General features: G+C 39.4%; 1 protein-coding gene across 1 annotated transcript; it reads left to right on the top strand.

Annotated features, from left to right (window-relative positions):
- Positions 1 to 1,833: 1,833 nt before the first annotated feature.
- Positions 1,834 to 11,497, top strand: LOC138959179 (H/ACA ribonucleoprotein complex subunit 1-like). The gene is made up of 7 exons (XM_070330556.1): positions 1,834 to 1,912; positions 2,400 to 2,545; positions 3,357 to 3,407; positions 3,805 to 3,956; positions 4,538 to 4,597; positions 6,924 to 7,002; positions 10,663 to 11,497. The coding sequence occupies exons 2-7, from the start codon at positions 2,416 to 2,418 to the stop codon at positions 10,812 to 10,814; spliced, it is 624 nt and encodes a 207-aa protein (XP_070186657.1). The 5' UTR covers positions 1,834 to 1,912; positions 2,400 to 2,415; the 3' UTR covers positions 10,815 to 11,497.
- The last annotated feature ends 6,457 nt before the right edge of the window (positions 11,498 to 17,954 follow it).

The following is a 17,954-nucleotide window of genomic DNA, read 5'->3' as shown; positions in this document are numbered from 1 at the left end:
CACACGGAGACCTTCGCGGAGCATCTGGAGACTTTGAGGGAACTGTTTTCCCGCCTGACAAAAGCTAATCTGACCGTGAGACCCAGCAAGTGCATTTTGGGGACCGACAACGTTGACTTCATAGGTCATTCACTGAAGGAAGGTCAAAAGGGGCTTTCATTGGAAAACGTCACCAAGATCCTCAATGCGCCACGTCCTGAAACCAAGAAGCAGGTGCGATCCTTCCTTGGATTGGCTGCGTACTACAGAGAGTTCATTCCAAACTTCGCCGCCATAACGGCGCCTTTGTCGGACATGACCCGAAAAGGATGCCCCAACCGAATACTCTGGGGACCAGCTCAGGAGAAGGCATACCAGACCGTGCGCGACCTGATGTCACGAGACCCGGTGCTACGCCTTCCTGATACTGCCAAAGAGTTCATCTTGCGTACAGACGCATCGGACGAAGGGATCGGCGCCATGCTGATGCAAGAACATGGAGGTAAACCGTTTCCGGTCAGCTATGCCAGCAAGAAGCTGTCAGGAGCCGAGAAGAACTACTCGACCATGGAGAAAGAGTGTTTAGCCATCGTGTGGGGAATCAAGAAATTTGAACTCTACCTCCAAGGGGTGAAATTCGTGCTTCAGACTGATCACAAACCCCTCACCTACCTGAACTCTGCGAAGTTTGTGAATAATCGTATCATGAGGTGGGTGATGTACTTGCAGAACTTTGATATGCGAGTGGAATCGATCAAGGGTTCAGACAATGTTGGAGCAGATTTTCTCAGCCGAGTATGTGAGTAAAACTGTGTTCATTCTCCAACAGACTAATGTACATACCTGGATTTCAATCTGTTATGTATACATATGTGTACAGGTAGCGTTTCAATGATTGAAAGAAATTAGGTAAATTTCTTCTGGTGTTGGGGGTAATGTTAGGAAACGCTACCGTTGCTGAGCTTTGGTTCAGTTTTGTGTGTTGCATGTAGTTGACTTATTTGTACTTTGTGGGAAAGTACCGATATTATATTTTGTAAACATAATATTTATGCGTGGACGAGAATGCAGGTGAACTTTCTAGTCCTGTCAAAACAAGTTGTTTACCACGCTGCTTTAGTCGTGAGTTCGTGGCGTTCGTTCGGATTAACTTGAGTGCGTCGGCGCTTTTCAGTGATGTACGTCATAGAGAATGTCGCTAGTTTAGTCCATGCACGGCTCGTATAATGTGGTTGTATCGTGTTCGGTCTGGAATATTCTCGAGATTGAGTATTTACTATATATGCCAGCGCGATTTGAATGTTAAAAAAGCGTCTATTTGAGTTCTGCTACGATGTGCAGTTCATGTATGGAATGCTAAATAAATCCTCGAACTCAATTTGACGAGTTGTTTTCTGTTGCTGCGATGACGGGCGACGTAGAATAAAAGAACACAACTATACGACGTTTGAGAACTTGTGGCAATCTCAAGTGTCGTGTAACAGTAACAATTCTCTCAGACACTCAGCGCATGCAGCTATGAGCTTGTTGCTGTTGTCTCGATCTATTTTGAACACAATGATTTTTTTCTCAGAGTAGAATGTTAGTTTGTTACAACGGCGGCAGCAGCGTTCGGCTAGAGCTGACCGGCGCCATGCAGGTGGTGATTGTTTCACTCTCTAATTTTGTCAGTATGATTGTGTATACTGTGCTAATCTATTTATGACATTGTGGTTCACATACAGGCTTCCGTTTACGGTTCATAAATGATACGAATTCGGTGGCCTCAAAGCATTATGATACGCATTAACAATTGTGTACATTCTCGGGTGCCTATGTTTTCGCTCCAGCGGAAGTGCGATTTTATTTTGAGGGGAGGTAATTCACAACTTCCGGCGTTAATCCAAAAAAACACGTGGGGCGAGTTTGGCAGCAAGTCCACAACTTCTGTAGAGTAGGTGATCTCAATCGATGCCATTTAAAACATAAATCAATTTGCAGCCGTTTGCATGATTCCAAGGCAGCACGTGCGCCTTGTATATTTCTGAGTACTGCTAGTGCTATATGATTTCAAAATGTAATTGTCTCTGGACTCAGCTCATGGAGAGCGGAGCGTGATTCAATTGTTGATACCATGATTTTTTGAGACTGCCTTCTGTTGATCTTTAAAAGATAACGTGTTACTGTTAGGAGACAGTGTGCAGATTGAATAAAAATAAAACATGGTCTTGAAAAAACAGGGAACTAAATTTTAGACCCGAAACTGATTGAGTTATCTAATTAATCAAGTAATCATTTTAGCTCCACTGCCTCAGTCTTTCAGTGTCTGTGAATCAGAAGGGTCCTGGTTGGGGAACTGTCATTGTGAGTGTGACAATATAAAGAACATATTGCCCTTGCTTTTTTCAGTTTGTTTTATTAATGGTGTTGTTCTGTTGCAGATCTGTTCATTGAAAGATGAGTTTCAGAGGACGTGGTGGTGGAGGAGGTGGCTATGGGGGCAGAGGAGGTGGTGGTGGTGGCAGAGGAGGGGGTGGTTACGGTGGCAGAGGAGGAGGAGGACGAGGTTATGGAGGCCGTGGGGGAGGTAATGGATGAACACACACACACACTCATAGTTCACATGATATGATATAATATATTGACAGACTGGTACTTAGGCTGTTGAGCCTTTGTCTGATCTTTTGATCAGTTGCTATCCTAGCCTAACTTTGAGCTAGGTAACCTACACGATCTTTTGACCGTGGCCACATACATAATTGTTTTAATATTGGTAACACTGACTTATGGGGCAGTCACACACGCGATTCAATCGCGTTGTTATCGTTCGTCAATCGTTCGTTTATCGTTCATCGTGTGACAGGTCAATGGCCTACGATGTGATGTGCGATCGGCTCAAGATTGAATCGCGCGATTGAATCTCAACGATTGAATCGCGTGTGTGACTTTAACTTAAGTAACAATAAACATGGTTCAAATGTTTCTTTCCTCTGGTTAACGCTAAGCCTAAAAACAGTATCTTATGTTGTCGCAAGTTCCCTATATTTTCAGGCTGATGTGTATACATATGTACTGTCCCATATGTTTGTTTTTTTCTTTGTCAGAGTAACACTTACAAATTCCTGTTACTGCATGAAGTGGCGAAATTGAAACAGTTTTCTTTCCAGTTTTGTCCCAAAAGATAATCATAATGGGAGGATAAACATTAAACCAAGCAATCTCTGGGTCTTTCTTCGTTCCAACAAAAAAGATTATCAGTAAATTGCAAATGTATTATTTTGCTTAAGCTGTAATGGTAGCATATTCATAAAAAAAAAGCAATTTATGTTGTTTAAATCATAGGAGCTTAGAAAAAAGTTAATTTGACCTAGCACATGTGTTTGGCTTATTTTGTGCAGGAAGAGGTGGAGGTGGATTCCAGGACTATGGACCCCCTGAATACGTTGAAGGCGAGTTGCGTTCCGAACACACTTGTTCTTTGTATTCACCGGAAGAAAGGAGTATACGTGTATTCACATCACACTGCTTTTTTGGTAACAAAAAAAACTTACATTGCAGTTCATGGTTACAACTTACATGACTAATATTAACAAGTTCTGAACTTGTGTAAAGCTTTCTTGGTTTCTTCAGTAGAACCAGACCTGGGAATACATGCCCTTTTATAATTTTATAACAAATATCTACCTGTGTCAGTGTATGCTAGTGTAAGGCATCTGTAATGAGCTGAGCTGCTCCAGGCTGAGTATCTTGTTAATCACCAAGTTTATGTAAGTAGTGATCAAAGTTATGCTGTCCATCTGATTTTATCCTTTTCAACGAGCGTGATTTGTTTTATTATGTGTGCAGAGGTTGGATTCATGACCCACACCTGTGAGGACGACTTGGTTGTAAAGTCAAAAATGGATGAGAAGGTTCCATACTTCAACGCTCCAATTTACTTGGAAAACAAGCAGCAGATTGGCAAAGTGGATGAAATATTTGGACCAATCAGAGATTATGTATCCTTGTGTTTGCTAATCATCATTGTGGTTTATTTGTTTACTTTATTAACAAATATCATACTTGATTTGTGTTTCATTTCTTGTGCTGGTAAATGAAACTATTGCTGTCACAAGTTTCTTCAGTAGCGACACACTTGAAAATATTTAGACTGTTTGTGATGTACGAGACTAGGCACCAATATATATATATATCAGAAAAGCTAGTACATAACGAGGAAGTGATTTGAGTGACTCATCAGAGAAGGTTGTCTAATCGTAGGCAGGGGTGCACAGTGTTTCCGTTCTAGGTAACAATGGTCTCTTTGGCATAACTAACCTCATTTTGGTCAGACTAAAAGTGACTTTTGATTGACGGAATGAAGACTTTCTGTTCATCACAAATGATATGGGTCCCATCTCTACCCCGTTTTAGAGGCCTCATGCAAAAGTATTGTTTACATCCCTAATGCTGCATATCCTGAAAAATAAAAATGCTTGGTGCATTGAAGAATTATACTGCATTGAATAAATTGCTTGTGCTTTTTCTTTACACTATCATTGTATATGATTCAGAATAAATTTTCCTTAACTGTTCGAAGTATTTTTCAGTAAAGCTCAGTGATAATGTCAAGGCTGCCTCTTTTTCAAAAGACACAAAGGTAAGTGAACATGTGTTATCAGTGTTTAAAAAGCATTGAGTGTAAATTAAAGGAACCCTGAAGCGTACATGCAGTAGATGCTATGTTTTTGTTAGTTTTTCTTCTGCCCTTTTGGAACTGACAAAAAGGTACAAAACTCTGCCGCCAAATTGATATATCGTTCTAAGAAGTTTGATCATGTCACACCACTTCTTCGTTCCCTTCATTGGCTTCCCGTGTCCGCTCGTATCAGATACAAGCTTGCTTGTATCTGTTTCTCTGCCAAATTTGAAGATGGCCCTAAATACCTCAAGGAACTGCTCGTCACATATGACAATCCCTCTGACTACAACCTCCGCTCACGCGCTGACAGTCGCAAACTGGAAACTCTCGAGCGAAGCTTGCCTTCTTTTGGAAATCGCTCGTTTGCTTCTGCGGCTGCCATTGTCTGGAATTCTCTCCCTTCCTCCGTTCGCCATTCTGCTTCTAAGGACTCTTTCCGCAGTTCCCTTAAAACGCACCTTTTTCGCGAATCCTTGTAAATTGTCCTTGCCATCTTTATAGACTGTTAGAGGTGAAGTTAGATTTGTTGTTTGAATGTGTTTTCTTGCTGAGTGTATGTACAGTCTAGAGAGGAGACGGACATGGTGTGAGCTTGTCCAGGGGGGGTATATGAACATCTCAGTGGCAGGGGGATGGAAGCACTTGTTAATGAGTGGGAGTGTGTATGCGCGTGGTGTGCACGAGGATGTATGCACGTGAGTGATATTTGTAAATGTGTATTATTATAATATCATCTTTGTATTTATATTATTGAAATTGTTATATCTCGATGTACAGCGCTAAGAGCATAGTTAAATTTGTGAAGCGGCGCTATATAAGCTATCTTTATTATTATTATTATTAAGCATTTGAAGCAATCCAACCTAGTGTTTGAATTGCAATATGTGTTCAAATATTTGAATTGTTTTAAATATATCTATTGTACAATAATATACTAACCTATAGAGCGTTTACATGCATAGAACATGTCCATTCTGCCAATCAAATGAAATTTGATAACTAGTTGGCAACTACTGGTCACTAACACGGCTAAGTCAGTCTTTATATTAGACAAATAAAATAGCATGAAACAAATTAGAAACATTAGTCATTAAGTTAACAGGGGTCGACACTAACTTATTTGGCCTGGGGCCACACTGGCCCCGGAGATGAAAATTGCTGGGGCGGAAAACAAAAATCTGGGGCCCACTCTTATTCATGCTAAGTATATATATACCTTCAGAATCCCCACTTTTTTCAAGTGGTTCTCCGCTATAAGATCTGCACGGGCGACAATGCATTGTCTGTTTTTCTTTATCGTACTGAAGCCAGGGAAATTCTTTCAACCATTTGACATTGAAATTACGACAGCGCTTCGCGCTTTTGGCTGAATCGATCTCCTTTTTTCGTTTCTCTCCACCCTGTTCTTCATCTTCATTTCCATGTCGTTTTACACCAGGGATGTGTCGCCACATTTTGCGTTTGGCATTTGAAGGCGATACTTATCTCACGCTAAAGAGCGCAATCTTGGAGTTATTTCCCTTGCGGCATTGTCTTTCGACGATTTCAATGTGTGTGTTTTCTTGACTGCGGCATTGATCGTAACGCAAATTTCAGTGACGACTTTGACTGGCGATTTTTAGTGATTGGCTCTGGCATTAGAATTTTCGGTTTGTCATTGTTGGAATTTGTCCTGGGGCGGAGTGGGCCCCAAGCTTCGGTAATGTTTGGGGCGGAACACAAAACTCTGGGGCGTTCCGCCCCCCGCACCCGCTAGTGTCGAACCCTGAGTTAATAATAACTTGATGTTTTCAGTGCAAGTGATGTTACTTCTTCTGCGTTCGTGGGCTGAAACTCCCACGCACACACTAAGTGATGTTACAAATTGGACAGTGTAACCTTCATGAAGTTATCCTGATGCGTGTTTCTTTCAGGCGAGACCTCCTCGCGGCTTGCAGAGCTAGGAGTCACGAGAGTGTATGTGAAACGTTTTGATGGCTAGCTACGCAAGAATTAAACACCAGATATCAAAAAGGTCGTCTGCACTGGTCGGTAAACAGCCATGGACAGCCAATCGTATTGGCAGTAGTGCGGCGGCCATGTTTTTTTCTCGCGTAGTGAGCAACCCCAAGGCGGATGTTGTGATAAATCTGACTGTGGTACAGGGGCTCCTACTACTCCAGACCAGCGAAAATTCAGACATTTATATCCGCAAAACGTCTATTTGGTTGCTATATTCATGCTCCCCCCAAATTGCTTTGCATATTGATTTGTTGTTGACCACTGTTACAAAATGTTCTTGCAGTTTTTCATCGACCCATACAAGCTTCTGCCACTGCAGAGGTTTCTGCAAGCGCCAACACGAGGCAGAGGGAGAGGAGGGGGTGAGTGGTTTTCACATTGTCTGCAAGTGCATTCTTCTTTCCCCAAACAACACAACATGTTTGGGTGACATACTTGTTGAATAATAGTACAGTACTTGTCAAAAATAGTCTTGCTTTCAGTACCTTTTTGTAAGCAGTAGTGAAAGAAAATTTAATTTTTAATGATTTTTTCGTCAATATTTATAGCTTAATCATACAACTTTTAGATTACCAGTCTAACATTTAAATGAAAAGAAAACACACCATTAACCAGGTTAGGTACGTTTATATCTATAATCAATATTTCGGCACGTTACTGCCTTCTTTAAGATGGTAAGCTTATGGAAAGAATGGAATGATGGCACGTGACATACAGTGTAATAAATTTTTGAGTCACTTGAGAAAAAGTGACTCTATGTAATCGGTCAGTGTTAGTCTGTCCGGCCGGCCGGCCGTCCGTAGACACCACCTTAACGTTGGACTTTTCTCGGAAACTATCAAAGCGATCCGGCTCATATTTTGTTTAGTCGTGACCTCCAATGACCTCTACACTTTAACGATGGTTTCTTTGACCTTTTTCAAGGTCACAGGTCAGCGTCAAAGGAAAAATTAGACATTTTATATCTTTGACAAAGTTCATCGGATGTGATTGAAACTTTGTAGGATTATTCTTTACATCAAAGTATTTACATCTGTAGCCTTTTACGAACGTTATCAGAAAAACAAGGGAGATAACTAGCCTTTTCTGTTCGGCAACACACAACTTAATGTTGGGCTTTTCTCGGAAACTATAAAAGTGATTGGGCTCAAATTTTATGTGAACGTGACTCCCAGTGACCTCTACACTTTGACGTCTGCTTTGGTGACCTTTGACCTTTTTCAAGGTCACAGGTATGTCTTGAAGGAAAAAAATTGAAATATCATATCTCTGAAACTATTCATCGGATTTGATTCAAACTTTATAGGATTATTCTTTACATCAAATTATTTACATCTGTATTGTGTTGTGAATAGCAATTTCTTCCTGTCCATCTGATGCCTCATATAATATTCAGAACTGCGAAAGTGACTCGATCGAGCATTTGCTCTTCTTGTTATGATTAATTAATGACGTCATATTATTTTTCGCGGGTTCTTTCTTTCTCTGGCGTTCTCTGTCTAGCTGTCTATCTCTCATTTGTCTCTCACATACACGTCCACACATTAACACACAATACACACACATACACAAACACACACACGCGCGCGCGTATACCATACCAGTCTAAGTATAAGATTGAGAATTAGTGTCTGTCAAAATGCATCCACCCACGGGAGGAACTGCAAGTAATTTAGGGTTTGCATTTTCCTAGTTTCACACAGGCACACACAAGTATATGTGAGTTGTTCTTTGCTACTGGTGACAATTGGGGGTCAGCTCACACGGACGCATTTTTCAATCCAGTCTAGGGGAGAAACTGGTCACAAACAGGCATGCTACTTTTCCGGGAATTGCCTGAAATCCGGGAAAGCCGTTTTCAAAATCCGGGAAAGTCAAATTTATTCCGGTGAAGTTGAAACATTTCTGCAAAAACGATCCGTGTGAATATCGCGCAAAGCGCAACGCGTCTCAATGAAGCCAGCGCACGCGCGTTGCCCGTCATTGGTCTTGCCGTTCTGAATCTAGAACGTTCCCAATCTAGTTCTGCGGATGTAGGCGTCGTTTTTGGCGAAATGTTTCGCCCAGATATTGTAGAGAGAAATTCGCCGGGACCATTTGATTCCGGCGTGAAGAACAAATGGAGTTGGGCTTGGTTTGAAAACACCTTCCCGCCAGAAAAAAAAAAGGCTGACACGAAGAAGAACGAATCCGGCAAAAGCGGCAAAAAGGACTGGACAAAATTTGGGAGGCTAAAATGGGATTTTTAACAAGATCACAACACTATTTCAGCCCTGAAAATGATGCCCAGAATGCACCAGATTGCACAGATTTTAACCGTTTTTTTGAAACATTTTCCGGGGGGGCAATCATTCAATAGATATGGAAATGTTAAGATTTACTGTGAAAATGCAAGCAAAAATGGCAACCAAAAACGGGAACACACACCAGGAGTGTCTTTGTCGACTTACCTCCCGTTCTGTGTTGTTGATAATAGTCGTGTCTGTGCAGTTTTTGTTTAAATAGTATCTAATAAAACTGATGCAGTTCTTGAAATGATGCAAATTATTGTTGTCTTTGTGAAATGCGAGAGTGTTCTGAGGCGTAATCTGCATACGGCTGATCTCACACATAGGATACCCCACTTCGATCAGCGTATCACTCCAAATGAGCTTCATAGTAGGAAAGCAGATACACTACCAAAACACTGCATAACAGATCTACAAGACTGAGCCAGAATCATTGAAATTTACTTCCTGTATAAAATATTGCAATCAAATTTGTTCACGCCGTCGCACATGCAACGCAGGTTACCCTCGCCTTCGATTCAAAGTAACTCCACTCTGACTGAATTACAGATAACAAACTGATTCGGAGATTACACGCCACACATTTAGGATATTTTACACACAAATTTCAACTGTGTTGTTTCGCGATAAACAGCCATAAACAAACAAATGTGGCGCCATCACGTCGCCTCTGAAGGAGAAACGCAGGTTACCAAGAAGTTGTTTTCGATACCTGTCTGATTAAAATCATCATTTTTCACGAATGAAGTCTCTTTGGCAGATCTGGCGAGTTGGAAACTGTCTATGAATGTTTCATTTAATGTCAAATGCGTACATTCTTGTCGATATTGTTACCTTTGGGTTCATAAAGGAAGTCAATGGTCGTGTTTTCCTAAAGTGACTTTTGTCAGCATAGAACTTACTGTGCTTCGATCATTGACTGAGAATAATCTTCCGATGACATTAGTTCATTTCACTACGCGACTGCAGATCTCCAAGGAAACTTATGGCAGGGGAAATAAGCTCAACTGAAGACGAATAAGCGGAGTAACTGTTCTTCAACGGATTGCTCTCACTGATCTAAATATTTAGATCTTGTCGTCTGCTAGTAAGTAGTCTTCGGTCGTGTGAAAGTCACATCTATTTCGACTGTGTGCATCGATCCGTGTAGTGAAATGTTGATCTTTGATGATTTGGCAACATAACTTCGCTAAATGTGCTTCAAGTGTTTTTCCCTGTTAACCGTTTGAAAACGTCTTTTAACAAGACCATGTTTCGACAGCCCAGACGGGGAGGATCCTCGATAGCTTACAGGGTATATAATGTTTTCCGCCGTTTTTTTAAAGAATCCTGTCAAATTTGCTATTCCAAAAGTACCCTATGACACGACTCGAGTGGCAAAGAACATTCTCTGCAATTCCTGTCTCAGTCCGTGCAGCCGTTTCGAGTCCTATCGTCATCATACAAACATACACACAGACACACAAAAACCAGCTTTAAAAGTTAGATTATGTAAGAACCATGTGAACCAGTGATTTTTTCTCATGTCCATCAGATACTACTGTATTTCTGCTTTATGAAAAGCTATATTTCAAAAACAAAACTAGAGATTTGAATTTTGACCACTTTTCCCCCTTTCTGTCACCAGTACTGAAGAACAACTCGTGTACTAAAGAACTTTATTCTCAAGCAAAGAGAAAATAATTTTTAACACATGAGCGCATGGTAGTTTGACATTTTATATTTCTGTTGCAGATCGTGGAGGCAGGGGTGGCCGTGGTGGTGGATTCAGGGGGCGAGGTGGCCGTGGCGGTTTTGACAGAGGTCGCGGCAGAGGAGGAGGAGGTTTCCGAGGTCGGGGTGGAGGAAGAGGAGGAGGATTCCGAGGTGGACGAGGAGGGTATTAATCTGGAACAATGGATCACCTGTGAAGCAGCGAAGTCCATCACTGTTTATGTTAGTGGCATAAGTTTGTATGCCGAAAGTGTGGAGAAGAAGAAATGTAGTGTCCTCTGTAGTTTTGCGGCGTGACCACACTGAATGAGAGAAGTGCATGAGTTTGAGTACATGGAGTGTGTCTGAAGTGTGTAGCTTTGCAGGACTTGTTTTACAGGAGAGGTTATATGGGAATCATTGTGACTGATTTCACAGGGTCGAAAACTCTGTATGGACTTTGTTTATCTTTACTTGAATTATTGACTTAAAATATCAAATGTTCTAAAAAGTAAAATGGAGTTTGAACGAATTCATGAAAGTGAGAAAAGTCTTCAGTTGCTTTTCTTTTTAAAGGGAGGTTGTTGTTTTTTTGTATCTGGGTTTATGTTTGAATTGTTTGTACCACTCTTTGTGTGTTCAAGTTTTGAGGGCAAGCATATTCATAGGACCGCTTTTCATTTGAATTGTCAGTGAAGTGTCATGGTATCCTTATTTCTTTTTTAACTGTGTCAGTGTGCACACATGATTCTGGTATCCCCAGAAATGAACTGAGCAGGATGCAGTGCTGCACTGTTTTCATATGACTAAGTGCCAAAAGGTGCTCACAGAACAGAAGACGACTTTGTTTTACAATAAAAATGTTTCTAAAAACGTGTGTCTGCTGAAAATTGGTGTGTGTGTGGATGAATGTGCGAAGAGATAGTGGACATAATTTCGTGTGTCTGACTTGAACGGTTTTGAAGTTATCTTTGTTTAAAGTCAAAAATAACGCCAAAACCGGCCAACTGAAAAAGGACATCGTGATACCTCGTGTTTTGAATATGCCACAGAAAAATAACAAGAAGCACAAATGAATTGCATTTAGTTTGATTGAATGCCTGAAACATCGCTTTACAGACGAGACCAAACGTCAAATCTAAATCTCGAGAGAATTTTTTTTTTTTCGATAACCGAATTTTAAGGTGTCGCACGCAAGATGTGTCGTCATCACGGCATACATTTTTCAATCGCAGATATTTACTAAATTTCTTTTTCAAAAACTCTGGAATTGATGTCGACACGTCAAGCGATAACGGTGTATCAAACTGCTGTCTTTCAAGTAATCCAGCAAAGACTGCAGAACTTTTGAACAGCATTTTTGAAAACGATTTGAAAATTTCGTCATATCTTGCGTGCGACAAAATGTTCGGTAATTAACGGTTATTTTCTTTTAAAAACAAAATTTACATGTACAAAGATCTACTTCATCTACGGAACCACGTGACACATTCTGTGTTCAAAATTTGTGAAGAAATCATGAACCACGAATGCGCTATCAAGTGTTGAAATTATGTCGTCAACATCTTTTCAGATCTTGCGTGCGACACCATCTTGCGTTCAACATAAAATGTCACTACCTTATCGAGTTTAATGGGTAAAACTAACTATTTGTTGTCTTAGTTTAATCTTCTTAATTAAAAGCGTAATAAAACCAAACTTCCAAGATGAATTTTAATTGAGATTAGCGAAAGAGCGGGCACGCAAGTCGACCTTAAAGTAAAAGAATGATAACACGAGCGTTTGTCGTGTTGTCTTGCGTGCAACACATTGTCCAAAAAGGAAAATGTATATTTTTCTCAGACGTTTTTTAAGTTGAAACCTTGAAACTTCACACACATTTGGGGTTTAATCGCCCCCATGCATGGTAAAAGTCTTGTTGACCCTTGTCAGATTTCAAGGTCACGGCTGGGTTACATGTGGTTCAGAAAACGGATGAAACATATTTTTTCAGAGATTTTTGAAGCTAGAACCTTCAAACTTCAAACAACGCTTTTGCTTAATGATTGTTCAACATGGAGAATTCAAGGTTGATCCTTGAGAAATGTGAAGGTCATAGCAGGGTCTCGCGTGGGTAAAAAAAAAAGGAAATTGTATTGAACTTCAATTTATATAAAACCAAAGTCTGGTTGATCTGTTTTAAGATTTAAGGTCAAATCTGTTATTTAAGGTCAAATCAAATAGAAATTTGTTGATGCTTAAATCTTTGAAACTTCCAACAGGTTTGAGGTTTGACAACTTCTGGACTTTGAAATCTGGTATGGTTGATCCTGGTAATATTAATTAGTCAAAACATCAAGATCAACAATTATAAAATAAGCACTTTCACCAATGTCAAGTGAGCAATAGCAGCAAACGTGAGTCTTATAAAGATTATCACTTTTTGTGTGACCTCAACTTGACCCCTCTGAATGCTCTCAATCATGGAAATTGACCACACTTTGATTATAACCAAACAACATCAAAACTTTGGAATGTGTGAAGTTTCAAAGGTGTTGCTTAAAAGGCGTTCGTGAAAATGACAATTGTATGTGTCTGACTTCAATGCGACCCCGCTGCGACCTTGACGTTTGATTTTATCAACCAGACTTTCATCATGTGTGAATGACTTCAAACACTATAAAACTAGTTGAAGAAATTGACAATTTTTCAAAGTTTAAGCCAGATGGCACTGCTGTGACCTTGAAATTTGACAAACATTAACCAGGCGGTCACCTTTTTTAGAAAATATCCTTAAAGGATCTTTAACCTTACTGTGACCTTGGAATTTGATGAGGTTTAATTTAACTTGCGTAGTGTGCCAAGTTTCAAGGCCCTAGCTTCAAAAACATATGAGAAAACCTCATTGAAAAAATGTATATGTTTGACCTCAACGCGACCCTGCTGTGACCTTGACTTTTTCAACCAGACTTTAATCGTGTGTGAACATTATACACTAGAACTGTGTGTATTTTCAAAGCTCGTGCTATAAACGCGCTGAATAAATTGAAAATATTCCACATTTGGACCAGATGTGACCCCGCTGTGACCTTGAACTTTGACAAAGATTAACCAGCAGGTCACTTTTAATGAGGTTTTATAAAAATGCTGAAAGTATGTGAAGTATGTAAAGTCTAACTGATCTAGTATTAAAACATGTAAGACGTGACAACGACAATTTTCCAGTTTGCAAAGGAAATTTAACCTCGCTGTGACCTTGAAATTCAATGTTGTTTAATGTGATGTGCACCATACCTGGAGGTCATTATACTTTGGTTGTGTGCCAAGTTTCAAAGCCCTAGCTTTAAAAACGTGCGAGATAACCTTAATGCTATGACTCAGTGCCGTTTTGAATGATATAACGAACAAAATTATCGTTATTTGTAAAATCATTTGGGTAAATTTATCTTTTCTTTTCGTAATTGGGTTCCAGCATCTGTTGTCTTAAGAAAAATCACAATATCAGTCGTGTTTGTCAACTTTTATTTTTTAGCCCCTTTGTCCGCTTTTCGTGCGCACCTTTTGGCACTTAGTCATATATAAATAAGTCTTGTTCTGTGTCTGTCTTTGTGATGCTTTTTTTCCCAGTAGGACTCTTCTTGAGTGCTCCTGTAAATAAATTTAAAAAAATGCACCAAGTTATAATGACAGTTTTTTTAAGCAGAGGTTGGCTTTTTGTTTTTAATAGAAAGAAACATCATTTGAGACTTGTTGCCTCTACATACTTGCATTCTGTAAACTGCTTGTGGAAAATGTAAACGCAGGATCAAATTACATGAATGTTTATATGAAGTTGACATGTCTTGCTTGGAGCTTCTTAGTAAGAGTGTGAATGTGGAGTTTTGTGATGACTGGTATCAAGCAATACAATGCGATACAGACAAGATATAATCGTGTCTACTTGTGCGTGTGAAATGAATGTTTGCTGAGTGATTACACAAACACTGAATGAACACTGGACCATTTTAAGTTGAATTTGGCATAAAAGCAGAAGGGGATGTAAACGCTGAGAATACAAGACGGTAGTTAGCGAGAGATGTGGAACAAGACTCCTGGCTTTATTTGCAGAAGGAAACATTGAATGGAACAAGCAGCTCATTCTAAAGTCTGTGTGATACTTTATGGAAATAGTAAGTTGCTTGTCCTATTCAATGCTCAGTATAATCCAAGGAGCAGGTTGATTGTTGTCACTTACAACTGTCTTGTATTCTGAGCAGTTAATTGATCCTCCAACCACATTTAAGCACTATGGTCTCACTAAATCACTTGTTTTTTATCATGAAAATAATGTGCACCTGTGTTTAATACTCTGCATTTGCACACTCATGTATATGCGCTGCCACACGTTATATGTCAAAGCAGCACCGCCCTGATATGGCCCTTCGTGGTCGGCCTATTTATTTATTTGGTGTTCAACGTCGCTTTCAACCACGAAGGTTATATCTCGACGGGGAAAGGGGGGAGATGGGATAGAGCCACTTGTCAATTGTTTCTTGTTCACAAAAGCACTAATCAAAAATTTGCTCCAGGGGCTTGCAATGTAATACAATATATTACCTTACTGGGAGAATGCAAGTTTCCAGTACAAAGGACTTAACATTTCTTACATACTGCTCGACTAAAATCTTTACAAAAATTGACTATATTATATACAAGAAACACTTAACAAGGGTAAAAGGAGAAACAGAATCCGTTAGTCATCTCTTACGACATGATGGGGAGGCTGGGCGTTAAGCAAACAAACAAACATGCGCTGCCAGGCTGTATTTGTTTATACTCCGGCACGCACACGCCTAGACCTTAGAAGATTTTTTTTTAAAGCCTTATAAGTGAACTGAAACCTTTCAGGCATTTTTGTCAAATCGCTCATTTCTTCCATTATGCAAACCTGTCGGTCTGCTGCAATGGAAGGCAACTTTCATCATAAAACACGGGAATCAAGAAAATTGCACCAACATGCTTTATTTGTGATATTTAAGACAAGCATTCTGATTCACTGAGGGTTGCAAGGATTATAATCGTCCACAGTTTATACTTTTAACAACATAAAAAGCTTCAAGAAAGACAAGTACATGTACAGAAATCCATTTTTTAATTGCATACTTCCCTTCTAAGTTGGTACGTTTAAAAATAAGAAGAATGACATTAAAACCAGGATGACCACAGATGGTGCCCTTTTTATGACCTGATGTCTGTCTGTGGCCGACTCTACTAGATCCAACCATCACCCTGAGAAAAAACCCTACAACTGTGGTTTGGTAATACTTAATAATCTGGGACTAAAGCTAAAATCATCTGGAATCTATGAACACTGAATAGTTTTACTGAAATTTATTCTCACTGCCATGAATTTGTCATCAAATTAGTTATGTACTTGAATTGTCCAACAGCTTCATAGTGTCAAAGATTCTGCAGAGAATTTTGACAGAGCATGCTGTTCAGTGCACTCAATCGATTTTGCCAACAATGCCCCTTGTCACCAAATATTACTGTCAGTGTCATGTAAAGCAAGGGTTATATGACCCACAAAATGAAATAAAAGTGAAATAAAAGAATAAAAGTATTGGTCCTCACTTTCAAAACTTTAGTTCATGCACTTTGCTGATATTTATGTATGTGTCATCTGCTGAGACAGTGTTTGTTCTTCACTAAATTCTCTACTACATTTCAATATAAGAAGTTTAACCAAGAGTAAGGTCTTTCAGTCATATTTCTGGATTTGGTATTGGGTAAGTAATTATGCTTAAAATTGTTAATCTCCTGGCACTGGGTCAAAGCTCTTCCGGTTATGTTAGTAAATGCAGCATCATAAAATGGGAACATTGTGTTTCTCAAATTCCATATGTACTGTAGAAACGCAACATTACCAGAGCATTTCTATTAAAAAAAAAAAAGACAGTAAGTGAAAATGCAAAGCTCAGAAAAGCAAAGTAATTGAAGCATAACAGTTTTTTTTTTTAAGAAATAAACTACTCCCAAAGATTTTAAAGTGTAGTTTCTGGAAGAAAGTTAATTCAAACTAAGATTGTATGTTGCTGTGAGCAGGAAGGGGGGGGGGGGGGGGGTGTAGCTGTGGTGCCACCGTGAGAAAGTTAATTGTGAGAGATAGGTGAGAAAGTTAATTGTGAGAGATAACAGATGTCGGTGTGTGGTCAGAGTGGTGGGGTGGTCTAGCACATGGGGAGGGGAGGAAAAGGGGGGAGGGCGGTGTTGAGGTAATAGGAGAATGAGCAACGAATAAAAGGGAGGGGGGGAGGCAGAGATATAGGTTGGAAGGAACCGTATGGGTTCAGTCCGTTTCCCAACAGCAAAATGGGAACATTGTGTTTCTCAAATTCCATATGTACTGTAGAAACGCAACATTACCAGAGCATTTCTATAAAAAAAAAGAAGACAATAAGTGAAAATGCAAAGCTCAGAAAAGCAAAGTAATTGAAGCATAACAGTTGGGTTTTTTAAGAGATAAACTACTCCCAAAGATTTTAAAATGAAAGAGGAAGAACCTTGTCATGTAAAGTTTAATTAAAACTACTCCCAAAGATTTAGAAATGAAAGAGGAAGAACCTTGTAATGTAAAGTTAAATTAAAGCAGTACCATCCTTTGTCTATGAACATAAAATATTGAATATCAAAGCTTTAAAATATTATGTAAAAAGCAAGAATGCCATTCATGATTTGAAGATTGTCAAGACGACTTCTTATGCTTAAAACAAAACGAAAAAATACCCACAACATTTGCACTCTAAAGGTCTAAAAGATTCACAAGTAGTCCTAATACTATATATTTATTTTGGCTAGATTTGTTATCATCAGCTAGCATTATGTCCTTTTTTTAGATACATCATGGCAAATACAATTTGTGACATCATTTGGCAAGACATAGGAGATATAAAAGTGACGTTTCTTATTGTTACTTCAAAACGATTACATGCAAATCGCAAACATTTGCTAAATTCAATTGGAAAATTCTCTGTAGATTGTTTCACTGGAAGAGTGTGGTTTCATCGAAAAAATTTGATTATTAGTTTCTCTCTATGTGCATGTGCGGTTCTTTCTTTATTTGGTGTTTAACGTCGTTTTCAACCACGAAGGTTATATCGCGACGGGGAAAGGGGGGGGGGGGGGAGCATGTGCGGTTGTCTGCTCATGTGTTTGTAAATAAAGTAGAGTTACAGTAGCTAAATTGTTTCTTTAGCTTCAGGGTCTGTGATATATTTTAAACCTGTGATAACAAAAGAGATCAGACGTAAATAAAATGAGTGAAACACTGCAATCTTAGAAGTGTATAACTGTGTTCAGCACCTGACTGTAATGAA

Source organism: Littorina saxatilis, linkage group LG2 (assembly GCF_037325665.1).
Source record: "Littorina saxatilis isolate snail1 linkage group LG2, US_GU_Lsax_2.0, whole genome shotgun sequence".
NCBI lineage: Eukaryota > Metazoa > Mollusca > Gastropoda > Littorinimorpha > Littorinidae > Littorina > Littorina saxatilis.
This window is presented reverse-complemented; position numbering and strand designations above follow the sequence as displayed.